The following is a 20,473-nucleotide window of genomic DNA, read 5'->3' on the forward strand; positions in this document are numbered from 1 at the left end:
GTTCACCTGCTGTTCCTCACTTATTTTCCCTCATTCCTCTGCTTGTCAAAAAGGGGCCACTTGCTTGGCTGCTGGGCTCAGCCCGTGTCTTGCACTGTGGGACCTCTGGAGATCCAGCTGGAACTGGCTGTGGCCAGCAGGGGGCAATTCCTGTAGCCCACCTTCCGTGCTGCTGAAATCTGGACCGGTACACGTGATACAGGAGATTAACGCTAAATGTTGGGGTTGAAAAGCAGATTCTTTAAAGAATCTTTTTAAAAAGGAGTTTTTCATGGTGAGTATAATGTTCGTTAGAAGAAGAGAGTAAAGGATTGCCTTTGTTGAAAATCTTCACCCAACTTGGATGTCTGTCTAATAATAGGTTCTGAATAAAGTATGTGTTTTCAGATTTCAGAAAGAAATAGTCTATAACCTGTATAACCTATATATGGGCACTGGAACAGGCTCCCCAGGGAAGTGGTCACAACACTAAACCTGACAGAGTTCAGGAAGCATTTGGATGATACTCTCAGGCACATGATGTGACTCTTTGGGTGTCCTGTGCTGGACCAGGAGCTGGACTCAGTGATCCTGGTGGGTCCCTCCCAGCTCAGGATATTCTATGATTCTGTGGTTACAGAATAACGGAACAAATATTGTTCTTGAGTACAGGTCAGGTAGCACGTACGTTTAGCTTGAATATGCCATTTTTTTCTGAATTAATTTTAGCACTTCATTATGATACACAACATTTTAAAGACCATTGCAGGATCCTATATGTTTTGAAGAATGTATGCACAGTGAGTGTTACTTCTAAAGTTAGCAGATGTTAGTTTGTAATGTTTTTTTGGACACCACAGTTTTATTGGGACAACAGCTGAGCAACTCAATGTTTACAGCATTCATTCCCAAACTGGCATTCTGTTACTTGCTATTCCATTTCTACATGTCCTTGTCATTACCCTCCCACTCAGACAAACCTTTCTTGCTCTAAGTTTATGTTTTTATTTAGTCTTCTATTATCACTAAGCATTAGGATATTTTGAGTTTGCTTGCTGGGAGAATGTGGCCATATTTGATTCCTTTGAGTTCCTAGGTGATTTTGCATGGTGGTTGGAGCCAGAGTGAGTGCACACATTCACTGAAGGGGTCATAGATTGGTTTGGGTTGGAAGGCACCTTAAAGATCATCTAGTTCCAACCCCCCTGCTATTAACTGGGACACCTACTAGACCAGGTTGTTCGAAACCCCATCCAACTTGGCATTAACAGTCAGTTGCAGCAAAGTTGTTTAACCCAAAATATATCCTAATGAAAATAAAACCTTGCTTAAATGTACATACTCCATCTGTAACCAATGAGCTGCAAAACGAGTTTTAGGAGACTGTGGGAATACATACATCATGCTAGTGTGGAACAGTTACTAAAATCACTCAGGATAAAAGACGTGACAGAGGATCTGAAATTACTTATTTTGGAGTTACGAGATAAGACAGTCTCTGCTACTCGTTTACTTTGTGAGTCTGGATCTTGCCTAGAAAAATGTTAGATGGTTTCAGAACAATGGCTGTTGGTGACAGGTGCTGAGCCTTTTGTCTTCAAGTTACTTAAATGTTGCAAAACATTTGAGTACCTGAACTCCTTTATTTAGCATTTATAGAACTGTACATGTCTGTTGGTCGTGATCTCTAGTTCATTCTGGTCCAGAAAAGCTTGGTAGGTTTTGTAATTGCCTGTACAGAATTTACAGCAGTTCGTATCTGTTGAGTACTGCTGAAGTGAATCTAAACTCTGAAAATGGTGCACATTGGTTTTGATGATCATCACTTCCCACTCACTGTGTTCCACCTAATAAAGTGGGCTGATCAGCCATGGCTTTAAAGTGTTATCCTTTTCAAAGCTTTGATACTCTGTCTGGATAAAGCTGTTAAGTCAACAAGGAATGTACTGCAATAATTTTCCAGAATTTACACTGAAATTTGCTGATTGCTCTGGCATTTGCCAGACTTTAGACCCAATTCTCCTGTGGTAACTCCTAGTCCTGCAGCTGGCTTTGAGACAAGGCTTTGTTCTGCTCGTGGATGCTGGACATAAGCCTCTCCTCCCAGCTACCCAGTGCCAGAGGAAGTTCAGTACAGTGAATTGTGCTCTCTTGCTCTGGAAGAAAGAATTTTTGCTACTTTTGTAAACTTCAAAAATTATTATTTTTCTACAGAATCACACAATGATGTTAGATGTATTTATAATTATATGTAATTTTATGTAAATATTAGTAAGTGAGAGGGCCTAGGTCTGCCTTTTGCAGAGGAACTAGGTTTGCTAATTTTGATCAACCTGTTCTGATTTTTCTGATAGAAAGGTTGGGACAAAACATTTGATAAAAATGCCTTCTTAGAATATTTTTAAAGCAGTTATATCTACTCTGTAATGAATGCATTTTGCTTATTTATTCTTGCTGGATCATGAACAACAAATGTAAGTTCAACCTTTGAAGGACTGAAGAAAAGTTTTAAACAGTGCTGAACAGGAACTGGTTTTACTAAATTTAGCCCTGCTGTTGTATGCTGATGTTTTGAAATTGTTAAAACTTGTTCCATAAAGAGAAAATCTGGCATTTTGGTCTCAACACATCTTAGTTGTGAAGCCTTATAGACTGTTAATGATGTAATGAAACCCTCAAGTACAAACACTTCAGAAGGACTTAATACAGCAAAAGATACTGACAAATTGCCAGATTATACACGAGCATGAAGGAATAATCTCAATAAATAAGTATAATATTTGGCAAGAAAAATCTCATGGGATTTTGACAAATCCCATGGGATTGTGAAAAATCAAATGGGATTTTTCTTGCTGACTATTGTACTTATTTATTGAGATTATTCCAAATGATGAGAGTGGATTTTTTTATCAGTAATACTCAAAGCACATCAAATAGCCTCCAGTTATCATCATAAATCTTACTCTACGTATGCCCTTCTACGAAAAATAGTCCAGAAAAAGAAGCAGTTCTTGTGATTTGCTGTTTGCTAAACCAAAATAAAGTATTTTCACTTTTTGCAGTCTAGCAATAATTAACTACTCATTTTCTCAGTACTGTGTACCCTCCTACTGACGTTCATGCTAACATGCAGACACAGCAGTAAATGAAAAGCTGTATTGGCTTTTTCAACATAAACAGTGTGTTTGCTAGTGAAAGGAAATTATTTTCCAGCTTCTGAGAAAGTGCTGCAGAATATACACCGTTTCTATGTGCACAATGTATAAGAGGAGAGAGCAAAAAACAAAGTTCAGGTCAAAGCATAGTACCCAAGATCCGAGGTCTATTTGTGCATAGTGCAGACTGTGTGGGCCTTGCAAGAAAAATGATGCAGTGTTTAAGACACTGTCTTGAAAATTAGGACTGTTGTAGTCAGTTCCATATTCCACCACGCTTTTGTCTGGCAGCAGGTAAGTAATTTAGCCTTTGAGCTTCAGTTCCATCTGTAAAATAGCCATGATAGTACTCCCCTTCTTTGCAGTGCATATATTGAAGGTAAATACAGGAGTGTGGGGTTTTTTGATCCTCTAGAAAACGTTTTTGGTTCTTGTCTGGGAAGCTTTATTCATGGTTAGGAAAAATTGGTCTGGATTTGTGTGGGAATCAGATATTTTGGTTCCAAGAACTTAAAATGTTTTGAAAAATCTTTTCCAAAAGAAAACAACTACTGAAATTTCCCAGCAGTTTATACTGCTGAAATATGTTCTGAGTATGGAAATTTTGTATCCTGGGAGTCAAAAAGAAAACTCACCTGCTTTTCACAATACTAATGGTTTTTTAGAAGATCTCCAGATTTGAGTATAAACTTCTACATGTAAGTTGGAATTCAACCCAACATGAATGTTACTACAGCTGTACAAAAAAGCAGAAAATTGATCAGCTTTTGTTGCTGGACCAGATGCCTCAGCAATTTCCATTACTTAGACTTACTATTTCCCTTATCTTCTGTAACAATGGGTCCTCCCTTCTGAGCTTGGCATACCAAAATATAACTGAAAGCCTTCTTTGAGAGCTACAGGTACTGAGCATGAGAGGCTGGGGGGCAGTTAAAAGAGGTGAGGAAGACCTGGAGATACTGCAGGGAAGAATGTTCTTCCTGTAGTGCTGGAGAAACACTTGGATGTAGAATGCTGGATATGAAGAGGAGACAGGGCATACTGATCAGTTGAATGGGAGCATGAGGGACATAGCACATAATTTCATTGGATTACAGCCTTCATAGGCTCTGCTGCTCAGAGAGCAAATTAGGATACCTATTTCCCTCCTTTCTGTTTCATCCCCAGCAGATGAAAGTTCCTAGGCAAGACAAAGGTTATCATTAGCAGAGAGATCTAAGGAGGAATTATGTACCTGTCCTTTTCTCCAACCTACCTTGAGAGGCCAGATATCACAGAATAACTTGTGTTGGAAGGGACCTCATGCTGAAAAGTAACTGTCAGGCCCCAGGTCACAGAAAAAGGTGTCTCCTTTGCTATCAGCTTCTTCCCATAGTTCAGAAAGGTGAGTATCAACAATACCAGTCAGGGTAGGGGAGGAAGGAATTCCCGTTGCTTCAGCAGAAATTCCTGTAGGAGGAGTTCTCAGCAACCCATTTACTCCCACAGCTGGATGGCTCAGGCACAGTTTAGGAATGTATTCCACTGTGAATGAGGAGAAACCACTGTGGATATTAACCAGAAGTATTTGCTCCCCTTTCTATTATATATGACTTCTGGGGTGCCAGCAATTGTAGCAGGCCAGCATTAGATCCATAACTCCTCCCATCTACAGATATGAGGAAGGTTCATAGAAGAACCTTGTGCCATTTCTGGCTGAACAGCACCATTAGGAATCCTCTGAAGCCTGAAAAGCAGGTAATCTTAGTAAAAGAATCTTCTCTCTCTGCTTGTAGCTTCTGCTGAAATCTCTATTACCCTGGTTCTTCTTGTGGTCATCCTGTGAGTGGCTAACACAGGCTTGCTGGATGTTCCATATAACAAAGAATTTCTCATAGTTCAGTCCACAATCCCATGTCCCACATAAGAACCTTTGGGTATTTCTTCCCCCTGCATTTTCAGTATGTTTTTAGCATCACTTGTGTGATTTTTTGGCCTCTGCTGCTCTCCTGTCACTCTCTGCCTCTGGATCAAAGCAACAATGCCAGCAGCACCCCTAGAGGAAGCAGCCTGTAAGGAACCGTGAGGATATGAGGGAGGCATTCCCATACATGAAGTCTGGCAATCCTACTAATGTCTCAGAATTTCTCCTGGTTGCTTTCAGCTGACAAGCTTTTGGTTCATTGCAAACACTCTCGTTATTATTCCTTATTGCATTTAGCAGTTAAATTTTGTCCCATAGCTACCATTCCAGCTGTTCTTTTGCTCTGACATTGCCTCCCAAGTTGTTTAATCAGAACATTTAATTAGTATACTGCAATTTTTATGCCAAACAATTGTGTTAAATTTGTCCTGGGACAGTTCTTTGAGGAATGCCACCGGTAAAATCCCTCCAGGCCAATGACTTCCCGTTTGTCATTTCTGCTTTAGCTACTTCCATGCTTGGCTTACAGTTCTTGCAGCTACTAATTGTTTCCCGTGTGACATCGTTCCAAATGCTTTGCTAAAGTCCAGAGAGAATACATCCCCTGAATTTTTGTCACGTCGAATCTCCACAACCAGGTTTTAATTCTAGCCCTAAATCTATGGAAGGTTTCTCATCTAGATTATTTTTGCTATCTATATTTGCAGGCAGACAGCTCTAGTACCAGAAGTGTCCATGTTAAGTGTTCTGCTGGTAGTACAGAAATGCATAAACACAAATTCAGTTTCATTCCTCAGAAACATTTAGGACTGCCTTGTTTAGGAACATGGCTCTTGGGGAAAATGTCTACAAAAAATATGAGGGTCTTACCACTTGATTCTTTCAGAACTCAGCAATTTTGTCTCCTCTTCAGGTTTTAAGGTAAATCCAGGGAAATATTGTAGTTCCTACTTACAGTACAGTGATCTTCTTCACTCGTGGTCTATCTGTCCTGAAATAGATCTCAAGCAGGATTTTCATATCCCAACTATCTGAAAATAACTTCTGACATTTTCAAGACTGCATTCTGGGTGAAAGCCACCCTTGTGTATGAAACAGCTTGCAAAATCATACCTCTACTATATACAAAAGGAATTATAATATTCATGTCTGCTTTACTAATGTTACCTGGATGGGAATAGAAATTGTACCCTCTGTTCTCTAGTGCTAGTTAATGTGTCGACTATTTTGTTACCATTACACTTCTCTTTCAGAAACATGGCAGGGGACAGCTCTTGAAATTATCTGCATATTCGAAGTGTATTCTTTACAGTCAGCTTCGTAGGAGTATTTCTGTGTTGAATGCTAGCTGTTATGCTGAAAGTCTTTCTCATAATTCTAATGCTTTTACCATCTTGTATCATTGTAGAAGACATCACAGTGATACTTTATATAAAATAAGGAAGGGCCCTATCCACTTATGTTTGCAGATACTGGGCATCTGGGGAATTATTATGTTTAGTACAATATTGCTCTGTATCCTTGCTGTTGTAGAAAGTGACAGGAAAATTCTGAAGAGGAACTATGCGTAGGAAAGGATATCCTTGCCTCAAAGAAAGTGAAAGTGTAATGCCACAAGTCTGCTCTGAGTGTTAAGCATCTGTCCAGTGTTTTTCCATTTTACTGATCACAAGGTTCATCAAGAATCTTTGCCAGGATGATGTTAATTCTACTTGAACCCCTAATCCCAAATCTGAGGTAGAAGCAGTTTTTCCATTTTTCTTTCAGCTGTGTGCTGTCTCAAAAGCAGTTGTATCACAAAATCACAGACTGTATACTGAAAATGACACTTGGGGGTCATCTAGTCCAGTTCTCTGCTGGAAGCAGGGCTAACTCCAGAGTCAGATCAAGGTGCTAAGGATTATGTGGTGTGAAGGTGTCTCAGGAATATGTGCTGTCTTGTAGCTAGTCCCTCAAGCTTGGATGAGTCAGAAGATCATCACCTCTGGGAGCACTGCAGAATCAGTACCTACTTGTCTGAAGTGTAGGTGGAAATATCATCATGTGTTTTGGTGCAAAGCTCATTAGACTGTACCATGGCCTGTGGTATTGATAATCTCTGGATTTAACACCCCTGCCCTGGAGAAAAAACATCCTTACAGTAATTAAAGGGTTCACCTTTGTCCCTTTGTGTTAGTTAGATGACATAATCAAAGAATGCTATAATAAGCTTCTTTTCTCTCTTGAGGACACCAACACTGGGATCTACATGCAAGTGACTGAATTCATCTGTCTTGCCAGGAGGCTCTATTCAGCCTGCAGTATTTTTAAGGAAGTAGAAGGTCATGGTGAAGTCTCAATCTTTACCTGGGCAGGGCCTGGTCAATGAACGCTCCTGGAGAGCTCTGTTTGCTTTTCTCACCACAGATGAGGGAGTAGTCTCCTAATGAGAGTATGGATGGAACAGGCTTTCGAAGAGGTGTTTGCAGAGGGGAGGTGTGGAGGTATTTCTGGGTGAACTGGTCAGCCATGCTCCTTTTTGAAGCCTCCTTGGCGGGAGGGTTTTTGCAGCTGGAAGGCAGCCATGCAGTGGGGCATGAGTGGTAGCCACATCTCTCTCTACCCAGCAAAGCAAGAGCCACAGTCACATTTGTACAAGCTCACCAGCAAAGGAATGGGGGCTGCTCAGTCCAGTCCAGCCCAGCCCAGGACAAGAAGAGAACCATCCCTCCAATACACCTTAAACAGTCTATACCATCTATTGGTCTTCAGTCTAGGTAGCATTTCTATTTCTCTAAAGGAGGGCTACTACCATTTTAAACGTCTCTACACAAGGTCTTTCCAAACAGTCCTCTCTCATTTCCCTTGGGCCAGAAGTCATTTCAGATGTGCCAGCTGGGACTTGGCCCCTGGGCTGATTCCAGCACCTCTGCCTAGTTTTATGTCAAAGCGAGCTGGCTGATCCCGTGGGACGTTACAGTGTGCCCTGATGCAGGTGGTGCTCGGAAAGGTGCTGCCGGATTTCTGCGAGGAGGTGGAAAGCAACAGTGGCAAAGCTGAGTGGTGGCAAAGCAGTGATTTCCAGTTCCTGATGTTTATTTCCTGGTGAGTGAGTAGCATGTTTAAGAATATTTTTAAATGGTGGTAGCAAGAAGTGACATACTAGCTGCTTTGCCTATTTCTTTTGTCTTGAATTTTAGAATATCTATGACTAAAGGTATAGTTACTCCTGCACCTCAGAAGAACCCTCAAAACAGAGACTAATAAGCTGGATAATTTCCTACTCCTAAGCATCTGAATGTAGAAAAACTTCTCATTTGGTATTTTCTGTGCTGCTTATTTTCCAGTGAAACAAATTTCCTTTTGATATAAAATACCTGATTCAGTCTCTGGGGAACCCTGTATTCTTCTTGTGCATTATTATTAAACAAAAACAAACAAACAAAAACCCCCAAACCACCCAGTAGCCTGAGTGATTGCAACTGAAGAATGCAGTTCCCAGGAAGAAGGTAAAAGGGAAGACAAGTTGTGTTTTGTTCTGTTATGTAACCAAAAAAATTCTTGCAGAGAAGAACAGTGCTACCTTTTCCCCCTCAAAGATATTGAGGAGGAAACTAACATAATTAATTATGGAATTATTCAGATCCAGGAACCAGGATGTTTGTTTCACCTTGTTTTGCAAAAGGAAAATAAAGGGTCCTCAATCTGTCAAATGCAATGTAAATAACATTTGAAGGTAGTTTCTGAACACTGATAGTGGGGGAGAGAGTGGAGAGCTATGGGATAAGTAGGATTGTCTCACGCACAGCAATGGCAACAAGTAAAAGAAAGACTGAATGGCTTATTTGCAGTTGTGGTCATAGCTTTCTGTTAAAGTGTGGTCTATATTCAAAACTCTTGCCAAACATTTGCTTTTGCCAGTTTCTGGATTATTTATCAGTTTGAATTGACATAATAAGCTTTGGGCCCATGATGTAAGTCAGATGTCGCATAGAGTTTTCCCAGCCTAATAAGCCAGAACTCAGCCTGTCAAAGGTGTCTGCCATGAGGGACTAGAATGAAGTCTGACTCTTATCTGTGGAGGCTGCTTTTGAGAGTGATACTACTCTGTGGCTACTAAAATGGGCCGGCATCCTTTCAGTGTCTTTCTTCAGCAGGGGTGCCTCTTTCTCAATTATCTGTTATGGCTCCGTTTCTTGAAGCTTCCTAGTGACCAGCTGCTTTTGGTGCATCCTCTCAGCACAAGAGGGTTGAAGTTTTGCTGGGGGGGTGGCTGCTTGGGGAGCTAAATGCTGTGCATCCTCACAGGAGAGAGGAATCTTGAGCTATGGGAGTTACATTTCTTTGGGTAGGTCTTCATGCGTGGAGGGTTGTGCATGAATTCACAAGCCAGGCAGAGGTGACACCTGTTTTCTCAGGTGTAAATTCTGACCCCTCTTCCATTAGTCAGTATTTTACAGACTGAAGAACTGAAGTCATCTTAAGTTGTGCTACTTGTCCCATGCAGCTGAATTGCTGAGGAAGTCAGGTACAGGACTCCCAAAACACCTGCCCTTGAGGAAACTAGCTTGCACTGCAAGCTGTTCTGGGCACTGTCTGTAGTCCACATCTCTGTGCAGTGTCCCAGGTGACAACTTAGCTGTCAGCTGTTTGCTTCCCCTGGTGTCTAGTACAAGAATGCCAAGTGGTTGTGGGCCTGCAAGGAGTCTCTAAGCAGGCTTGTGATGCTCAGAGAACTTGAGGAGGTTCAGGACAGGACAGCCCTCAGGGCCTCATTGGGCTTTCCTTGCAGACACTTCTAGACTCTGACAGTATTTCTTCTATCCCAGTCCCTAGGTAACTGAGGTGGTGGACATTCAGCTGAGAAATCTCTTGGTCATTTTTATGACCTCTAGGGATGTCAGCTAGAAATGTTGGATCCCAGCTTACACTGCAGTTGTGGGGGGTTGTGCAAGTATTTACTTTGAGACACTGTTGTCCATTGTTTATTACATTATAGAGTTTGGACTAGAGCAATTTTAGAAACTTTTGACCATACCCTTAAGACAAATAACTAATTCTAAAATATAGTTCTGGGAGGAGGCTAAGCAAACCTTCTGTGATGATTTTCATAGTGCATGTGCATTATGAAATTTCGTGTATGACTTGGTATACCAGGAGGTCTAGATCTACTGCTGATGATTTCTTTCTCTGTCTGCTATAGAAATGATATATTTAAATGTAGTCATAATTGCTTCTCAGATTTATCACCTGAGTTGAATGGTCCTCAGTGGGAATGCTGTTCCTTCTTTTCCTTTACAGTCTATTCCCTGCTGTGGCTGGTTTTTTCTCACAGAGTTTCCTGGGTAACTAGGGTCATAGTTACCTTTGATAGTCATCTTCTCAAAACAGATGGTTGCACCTCTACTTCCTGAAGATAATATTTGGCTCTGCTTGCTGAGGAGGATGGTTCACCATTCTCTGTTGTGGTATGACAATAACCCCTCTCTGAACTTTCATGCCTGGGCCTAGATAGACATACTGATAGTCCTGTCTCTGCTTGGAATCTACAAGAACCAGAAGTCCTTAGAGCAGAAGGCTTCTGTGTCTTGCAGGAAATACAGTTGCATATTGAGTATCTGCCTAAGCAAACTGTTGGGTCTCCACATGCCTTGCGGAGTCATGTGGAGAGAACATGGCTGGGTGTAAGATCGTAAGATCTCGTGGTGGGTCAGCTTGCAGGTATATTGGGTTACCTGGTGGGCAGCTTGCTGCCTGGATATTTGATGGCCTTTCTCTTGGCTGCAGCTTTTCTCTTGACATATCTGATCCAACTTGCAACCAGCATGGGAGGTTGTGGAGCAGAGGGATGTTACAGTACAAGCGCAGGTGGTGCCCTCAGAGAACATGATGGGAGTGAGGCATGTGATAAAAGCAAGAAATCCAACTCTACATGGGGTAGAGTAAAAGGTCTCTTCAAGTCAGCCCAAACTTTACATTTTCACTCTAGACATTAGCCTGTTCCCTGAAGGAATAGACCCACTTCATAAGGATGGATGCACTGCATGCAGTGAAGGAAAGTGTAATGTCAACAAGCCTTTAGGGTATCTGATTTGCTATTTATTAAACAAATACTTATTTAAAAAAGCCCTAAGATGGCATGGTAACCTTTTGATGACCTTGCTGAGCTGCAATACATATGGCTGCTTTGTGACAAGAGTTCAGCAGGCTGCTATTTTATAGCATTAGTTTACCTCAGCTCACTTCAGAACAAAAGAAGGCATATTTATTTAATTTTTCGTGATTAACAAGCCAGTGTTACTGAACAGACTGCCCTAGTATTTCCTTTGAAAATAATACATTTTTCTCTTTGGTCATAAATAAGTCATAACCCTATTTCTGCCATGCTAAATAATAAGCTTCAGGCTTCAGTTTGGCAGAGTACTTGTGTGCTTACTGAAATGCTATTATCAGTGGCACTTATGCATGTTTAAAGCTAGAAATGAGAACCTGAGAATTCGACTGAATTGGAGCCCCAGTGGTAATGCTTTTAATTGCAGTGTAAATCCAAGTCTTCCCATTGACCAGCAGATGGGGCAAGTAGGCCTCCTTATAGTTATGGTCAAGATTTTTTTTTTTTAATGCAAAGTTAAAATGTAGCTGTCGTTGGCTCTTAGTTCAACAGTCTAGTTTGAAGGCTCTTTACCTTTGTACTGTAAGGGTAAATTACGTACTTTGACGTAACTGGACTATTTTCTTTACAAACATGTGTCGTAAACAATCGTCTAGTTCCTTGAAATTCTGAGATTTAAAATGATGTTTCTTTCTTTGCACAGGGATGAAAACAAATCTTTTGAAGGTTTTGTTGTGCAAAGATATGGAAATCCGTGTTCCCTCCCCAAAACCAGCCAATAGTTAGGTGTTTACAACACTCACAGGGATGCAGAGGATCCAAGTTTTAGTCCCTGGTGGTCTTCCATGTGCCTGTAGAGTGCACCAAGAACAAGATCACCTTACTTGCCTTTGGGTCATCTTCTCCAATTCTCTCCTGCAAAAGCTGTTGTCACTTTCATACACTTATTGATGCACGAGACTTGTACAGCCTACGTGACTGGCCATTTTTGCTGGCCACATTTGCTTTCTGCCCACGCTTCTTGCTTCCTGTTAACACTTAATATGATGTACTCATCAAAAGAGAGGGTGATCTTCAAAATAAGTCAGTCACTGAATACTGCCCTTTATAAGGAGTAAAAGCTTTTTCTTGAACACATAGGAACATGGAGACCTCAGTTTCCCTTTAGCCAAAATCACACTTCTGTATGTTGTTCATCACATCAGCTCCTTAAGTGTGACCTGCTTTGTCCCCACTCCTTGGAGCTCAGCTTGGTAGTGTGAATCCTGGAGCTGGCTGTGTTCTTACAGGCAATGTGGTGCAGGTGCAAGACCCATTTTCTGTCTTACACTGAGGCAAACAACTCCTCAGGTGCAAAGCCCAGTGATGATGGAGAGCTTCTGGTTTTCATATAGACCAGATCTAATGGTTTGTCTAGTTGGGTGTATCTTACCCTCGTGGAAACAGCTTCCATTGTTCAGCCTTCAATAAAAAGTAACAATTTATCTATCCTGTTTTATTTTAGAGTGGGGCAAGCTTCCTGAGATAGCTGGGTGGAGGGATGAAGAAACCTGTATCTATGCTAAACTGTCCAGGCAAATACAACAGGTTGACATAAAAGACACCAGCTTGGCTAAAGATTAAAAAAAACCCCAAAACCCCAAAACCCAACAAAACCCACCTCTTTCTCCTCAAACTTTCAAAAACTGAAATGGGGGAATAGATGTGAGTACCTTCTCAGATATGTAGAGGCTGCCTCAGCTGGACTTTAGTTTAACACAGGCATCTGTGTGTGTCACCATCTGTCATTATTTGTTTGTGATATCCAAAACTTCTCAGGGTGGGAGGGAGCACAGAGGAATTCCTGGCTGGATTAGCATGACTTTGTGCTCTTTCTTGAAGCTGTTACATGGTTAAAACTAAGATGGGTAATACTGAGTGCAGAGGGGGTTACTATGTTTAAGCTGGTGTAAATTGAGAGCAGCTCCTTTGCAGACAATGAAAGTAGCCAGACTCTGCAAGTGTCTAAACTGGTAAGTCTGGCTCACCTTCTCCAAAAGTACATTATACAGAATCTGGACACTACCTTAACCTATTCCGTATTTTGGAAGAGCAATGTGTGCTATCTATCTCAAAGGTTGCTCCAGCTTCTCTCTCTTTTGCAGCTTCGTGATGCCCTCAGACCTCCTCTCTAACACTGCCTCCTACGTGGTGAGCAGCATGATTCAGACCGTACTTCTTGCAGCCAGATTCTTACAGCCTGCCTCAGTCTGCTTTTTTTTACTTTACATTCAGTCTGCTGACAGTCCTACAGCAAAAATTCCTTTGGCTCCTGCCATATCTACCTTTGCCTTTAATGTTTTTATTGGCTCACTGTGTTTTGAGTGAAATGTAAATTCCTCAGTGCATTTTCAGCCAGTGTTTGCATTTTGTTCATTGTGTGTGTCTTGACTGTCCAGCATCCTCTGACTTCACCTCTGTCCTCGTGGTCTTCCTCTATTTATAATTTTCTTCATATCCTTCCCTGTTCCCAAAGAGACATTCTTGTCATAAGCTGAGCAGTGTTATGAGCTCTTAAAGCCCCTACTTTCACATTACTCCTGACCTTCCATGAAGAGCCGACCATTTTTCTCTCAATTTTCTGCTTTGTGTATGGAAAGAGCTGCTTTATAAGAAACATACTGCTCCTGGGGTAGGTATAAAACATGGCTGAGACCGCACAGGCTTCTCAGGAACATGGGTTCTAACACAAATGCCTCATGAGGCAGCTGGAAACACCTACATCATGCGGTGGTTTAGAGTAAGCCAACTGTTCAGTGACATGCTGGCCTCTGAGGAAAGCTATGCATGCTCTTCGCCAGAGGTATCTCAGGAGGACTGGGAGCCTGTCTGCTATTTGGCTCCTCACAGACAGCAGATGTTCCACGAGAAGGTGAAACATGCAATAAATGACTGCATTTACTTGAAGCAAATCAGAGCTCAAGCAAAGGCAGTGGTCCAGCCAAGTGTGTTTACTGCTGTGAAAATGCTTTTGTGCTGATGCAGCACGTTTCACCCAAAATCTCTGAACATTTTGAAAGTGTTAACAAAAGCAGGCTAATGTCAGTGTTTACAGATCTATTTGAGCCAGGTTTTTACTGCCTCTTTTGCATGCTGCCATCCACATAGCATACACTGAGTTTGTACTGCTGTGGCTACTTGGCTGTGCATTTCCTTAGCTGCATAGATGTTTTCTGCAGCTGGTGTTGAACTTGTGCTGATGCGGCTACGTTGGTAACAGGACTTGAGCAAGCTAGCTCAGGTAGATACACATGAGCTGTGTTCACATTAGTGTAAAAATAAATTTGTCCTATTTTTAGGAGGGAAAAAAAATCTGTGACCTGGACTGAAGACAAAAGACGAGTCCCAAAGACACATTTCTCCTTTGTACTGCTGCTTCTGAGGGGGGAGAAATGGGAAAAGTGAAATACCGAGTAGATTATCACTAGTGAAAGTAGGTTCAGGCTAGCTTGTGCCGTGTCTACCTGCTGAGTGAATGTTCAGTGATGTCTGATGCAGGGAAATGTCCAGTGACACAGAAGAGAGAGAAGTAGTCTTTTCATGTGTGTGCGTACTTTCCTCATGGACCAGCAGATACATCTTTGGATGCTTATTTTGAGATCCAGAGGCCACTTGTTAATCTGCGGTGGCATACAGAAAAGGACTGTATCTTTAGCCAATAGGAGGATGTCAATGCAAGGATTTCATGTTCTTTTTCTAGTAGAGAACATGCTGCCAAATAAATATCACCTGGTTCAGAGGACATGCCAGGGGTTTGGCGATGAGTTAAGCGCCCATAGAACTGCACGGCCCTGAACACTTTCCAGCAGAGCCCTGGAGACTGATAGCTCCAGGATGAGTGGAGAATGGCTCTTCCCCACCAAACTATCCCTGGCAATTGTGATGGATGGTTCCTCCCCAAAGGTCTGGTGGTCCTCTACTTATTTTTTTCTCAACATAAAAAAGGGGGCAATCTCTGAAAATTCTTGGAATGGACAACCAATTCATGTCCTTCCAACTTGCTCACATTTTACTGAGAAACTCTTGCTGTTCCCTTGTCCTTTGCTCAGCTCACTCCTGGTGGTTTCCTGTGGACATTTCCCTGAAATGACCTTGCTAGAACCAAAGTGAAACAGAAGGCACTACCCATGTTCTGCTCTGAGTCCCTCAACTAGAAAATGTTTTCAATCTGTGGAGAGGGCTTTTTCCTCTCTCTTTCGTTCTCTCTGCTCCTTGGCTGCCCACAGTGACAGCCGTAACTGCTTGATTTTGAGGGAAGCTTTGCATGTGCAATGAGTGGTTCCTTCTGCTAGCAATTTGTTCTCTGGAGCCTGTTACCACACAGTATAAATAAATTTCACTGTTTAGTACTTTCCTGTTTTGTTCTTCCCCTGCTGCTGGCAATGAGTTGACCTACCCTGTTTTGGTTTTCAAATTTATCTTTCTTTGCCCTTCTGACATGAGACAAAATCACCAGATTAAATTAACAAGGATGCATTATTGATGTGTACTTTTTTTGGTTGTCTTGTGTTGCACTAAAAGTTCTGCATAAAATGGGAAATAAAATGCAGATTACATTCTGGAACAATATTCAGTTTGGTCTTAGGATGGGGAAGAAGACTATCTCACTTGAAAAAGTCTAATGGTGTGTGCTGAGTAGATATAGTCTCCATATAAAAAGCCTTTTTCAGCCATCTGGCAATGTAAACTCAGTCTTTTTATAAACAGTCTTCATTTGGCCCATTCCATGCATGTATGCTGCTAGAGTGACCAGGATGTTTAGTATGTCAGACCTAGCTTTACAGTGGTGAATGTAGGTACTGGAAGTTCTCCAGTCGTAGTAGTATGCATGCCCCTGCAACCTCTAGCTCAGAACAGGGTAAATATTTAGAGTGGCTGAGCCCAATCTAGGCTCTGTGCTGTTTTAACTAGATTGTTCCTGCCTACTTTAAAGCCAGCTTAGGCATTTATCCACTATACCAGAATCTCTGGGGAGTACACGTACCCCTAATTGGGTATGATGAAGGCCACAGTCATGTTTTCAATGGTTCCAAGCCTGATGCTTAGAACACTTGAGGTTGTTTTTACTGTGTGAATGTAACTGCATGTGGATTTTAATACACAGAAAAACATACTGTGACCAACTAATTAAGTCAGTAGAGTGGTTACATTTGTCTACTTTCTCGGAAATTGTCATCATTCCTGTCTTCCTTGGGGTGAATAGAAGAAATCTATCCATCTAGACAATATTATTTCTGTTTATTTTTGGATCTCTTTATAGCATAAGTAGGTTTCGAATAATATAAATCAAGCGTTTTTTACTTTCTCTTCGCTGACTTCTAAGCAAAGGATGACATTTCCACTCACAGGGTAAAAAAGGCAAAGAGAAACTAACCCTTTACCATTTGCATTTTACAAACCAGATCTTTAAAAAAAATTACTTGAAGGAGGGGAAATTTGCCACCTTAACATTGCAAATTATGTGAAACCAGTATGTCCTCCCACCACAGCATATGTTTGTGGTGGGTAGGCGGGGAGATGCAGGGAAGAGGTGATGGTATAAAAATACCTTGTAAAAACAAATGTTTGGCTAGGGGAGAGAGTTTGTCACTTCAGCTAGACTAGAGGGGGGAAACCAGACAGACAGGGGGCGGATGGGAGGGTGGGGGGAGGAACTTATGTCACTTCAGCAAGGTAAATAACTTGACAGTGTCTCAGAAATAGCAGTCAAATAATTAGCTTGAGAAGATCAGATATTAGACAAGTAGGTGGCCCAGAAAGTTAAGAGTAAGGAGTAAAAGCTATTTAAATGAACAGTGAAGACCTTAAAAGAGTTAAGCATGTGGCAAATACCAAGCAGAAGGGTGACAGGTAGAAATTCCAAGATAAACTGCACAGTCTTGCTAGTAGCCACTCTTCCTGCATTTTCATGAAGTAAGAAGTATGATTTTTATCATTTATCCTTATAATAGACATTCTAAGATAAACACAGACCAGAGGCTCTATACAGTAACATAAATGCAGCTTTGTAATGTACTGCTAGCATGGCTTTTTCCCTCCATGTGCCATATGGAATAGTTTGTACACTCCACAGCATCCAGTACTGTGCAAATGCGAGCAGACACCAACATGACCACCCACAACGGCAGTCAGGGTGGAAAATGATAGTTTGCCTTGTCATACTGGTGGGGAGTTTGTATGCTGCAGTGGGAGACTTACATCTCCACATCATGGGACCCAGTGGGTGCAGGAGCCGGGGGAGGGAGGGCTGGGAGGGACAAACACTCGGTGCCCCTCTGTGCAGTTCCGGCTGGCGGTAGCAGCTGTCAGTGTTAGGAGGGCAGCCTCCTTCCTATGTGACATTTATAGTTTTTATTTGGTTTTAATGGACCTGCCTCAGTGCTCAAGAAGGTGCATAGCCCCAGGAAGAGTGGGTGAGTGCATGAGAAAAAGAGAGAGAGAAAGAGGAGGGGAGAGAGTAGACTGGTGAGGTGCTCTTCACATCCAGTAATTTGTTGTCCACACGTATATTGCCCTGTTTTACAGACAGCTTCAGATGCTGCCTTCCTTCTACTTATCATTCCCTGTTACTTTAATCTGTGGAAATTTGAAAGTGGGTTGAATGGAGATCTCCATGAAGGGAAGGTGTTTTGATAAATCAGACAAAACCTGCCCACCTGCTTCCTCTCTTAATTTGCTAGGAAGTATGTAATTCTTCTGCTTTGGTGGTGACTTTTGGTCATTGGTCATTCTCCCTGCCCCATGGTGTGGGAACTGCGGGTATTCTAAAATACCCTGAGAGTATTTCAGCTGAGCAAGCACCACTGTGTACAGTGGGTCTGTCCCTCTTGTGAGGCAACCCAACTCTGTGCTGACAGAGTGGCTCGTGGGGCTTCTGAGTGAGAGGGATGGGACTGTTTTAAGTGCAGGCCAGGTTTCAAGGGTGACATATACTGTGGAAGCTCCTTGGTTCTCAATTTGCAGTCAAGGATAGAAGAAGATTCAACTATTTTCTCCTCCTGTGACCTAAAGCATTTTGCTGAGGTCTGTTGCACAGGTCTAAACTTTCCGCTAGTAGGTGTTCACACAAATTTGGCTATTTCTGGCTATCTTCATATGTTGGTGTGCAGTCATTTCATACTTGCATTCCACTGAAAAACAACGGGTATTTTCCCCCTTCAACAAATTTCAAAGAAAATACGCCAACAAAACTTGGTTAGAGAAATTTTGCATGCTCCAGTCAGCAAACTGAAACCTAGAATACCTTCTGAGCCCGTCTGTGCAGCTGCGTTGTCACTTTGTCCTCCAGGGCTGACTTAGGGTAGCTGTGGGGATTAGTATTTTGAGTTCCCTGACTTACATGCATGTAATATTAATGAAATATTTTGGTGGAAATCTAGCTTTTACATTTCAGATTTGTTTCGTCGCACCAGTTGGTGGATTGAAACTGCCATCACAGCAGCTGCCTGAATATCATGTAACGCAACATGCCTTGATGCCTTGTCATATTTCAGTGTTTGCTCACAGTGCAAACAGTCCCAAGCATTGTGTTGGTTTTTTATGAAGGACCAGAGTCAGGGAAATAGAGAGGATCTTTTTTCCTCCACTTTCTCACAAACCCCCAAGTTCTCATGCCTTTCCACTATCCCTTCCACCAATTTAGTGATTCACCCTTTACTGTGCAAGTGCTTAGGGTCACCATGATAAGCAATGCAATACAGAAAGCCTTTGTAGATGCTTCTGCATGTCTTACTGAATATACTGAGGTCTTCCTGGATACAGTGAGCATGTAACACTAAAATAACTGAAGAGTGGATGTTATAATAGAGCTAAGAGATTTACAATTAGTCAAGAACTTTCTTTTGCTGAGAATGTTAAAACTAAACCCTAGAACTTTTTGTGGAAATTCAGTATTTGTGATGAAACTTTTAGGGGAGTTTCTTACATGTAGAATGCAATTTCTGATAAAAAAGAGAGAAAGAGAAGTATATTGTAGGGTGTTCAATAACCTGGTCATTGGATGATCCCTGAGATGTACAAGATCAATTTCCAAGTTCTAGGGATAAATTAGAAGAAATAGAAATATAAACTAATCTCTCCAGTATTGTAGATAAGTGTCTTAACTGTTGGGCATTTGAGAAGGATGCACGAGTCTGATTTCTGTGGCTTCTTTGAGTGAAAACTCTTGGAGTCTTCATCCAATTCTAAAATTCCTCTTTTTTTAATCTTTTTTGCTGTGATTAAAAGTTTGTGTTTTTGCAAAATGGAAACCTTGTTATCCAACCAGCTAGAATAATAAAAGTTTTAGGTGTCTTGTGAACGTGAGGCAAAGAAGAAGAAAATGTTTATTGGCTCTGTGTGAGAGGAAGGTCTGGGCTTAATTTAAAAGTCAAATGTAAATATATTTTTTCTAACTTTGACTTGTGACAGATCAAGATCTGACATATTCTCATTTTTCCTTGCAAGCTGCTAAGGATTCAGATGAATTTGATGGAAATCTACCTTTGACAGATGACAGCAGGATTTCATGAGTGATTTCTATCTCAAGGCAACTGCCCCTTCTCCACAGCCAGCAAGTAGCAATAGCATTTTAAAAGAAGGATGTCAGAGAGCAGCTTGGTTTTCTCAGTTGTCATCGTTATTTGTTTCTCTCCTGGCCAAACCACCAGAAGCAGGTTAAGGATGACACAAACTAGCAACAAATCACGGGGTGGAGGACAGAGCATGTGACAATGCCCTGGCTATGGTGCAAACATTTGAGCTACGTTTCGAAAGCCTGGGTTTGTGTTCAGCAGAGTTCATGAGTGAAAAATAAAAGTCTTTGACGATAACAATCGACAACCTCAATCTCATTAGTGTCTACCATTCAGAGAAGAGGCTGGAGTGGATCCCATCAAGCTGTGATTTGGTTCAGTACGCTGGGGAAGGTTCCTAGAAGCATTCCCCCAGCTTCTTCACACTGTGCACTGAGGGGAAAAAAAACAACATTTGGCAATTTGTTGTCAATATTTGTATAACTCCTGATGCCACTAAAACTGCATATGCAGGCTTTAAACTAACAAAAACAAAGCCATGGCCAAGCTGGAGAGCTGGATTTGTTTCCATGCACAATTAGGTTTATTTGTTTAGGTCTCATTTTATTTGCTTTCAGATGACTCAGATAGGAGTATTGCAATCCTTTCAAAGTGAAGTAGTGTTCTGTGTATTTTGGGCATTGGGCTTAGCCAAATGTGGAAAGAATTGGCTGCTCAATAGTATTTTCCTATCCAGAGGTTTTTTCAAACTTTTGAGAGGAACTGAAGGAATGTCCCTTCCATGCCAGGCTTT

At 41.6% G+C, this 20,473-nt stretch overlaps 1 protein-coding gene across 2 annotated transcripts in view; it reads left to right on the plus strand.

Moving 5' to 3' along the window:
* The first annotated feature begins 3,278 nt into the window (after positions 1-3,278).
* The window catches only part of RBPJ (recombination signal binding protein for immunoglobulin kappa J region), a 144,944-nt gene continuing 127,749 nt past the window's right edge, over positions 3,279-20,473 (plus strand). The window contains exons 1-2 of one of the 2 annotated variants that reach the window (XM_051789854.1): positions 3,408-3,428; positions 7,997-8,121. In XM_051789854.1, coding sequence (XP_051645814.1) covers positions 8,006-8,121 — 116 coding nt within the window. In that variant the 5' untranslated portion in view covers positions 3,408-3,428; positions 7,997-8,005. Of the gene's footprint in view, positions 3,429-7,996; positions 8,122-20,473 lie in introns of both variants that reach the window. The other variant, XM_051789856.1, reaches the window with a different exon arrangement.

The sequence above is a fragment of the Manacus candei genome, unplaced genomic scaffold (genome assembly GCF_025592945.1).
Source record: "Manacus candei isolate 608988 ecotype Guabito, Panama unplaced genomic scaffold, ASM2559294v1 h1tg000028l, whole genome shotgun sequence".
NCBI lineage: Eukaryota > Metazoa > Chordata > Aves > Passeriformes > Pipridae > Manacus > Manacus candei.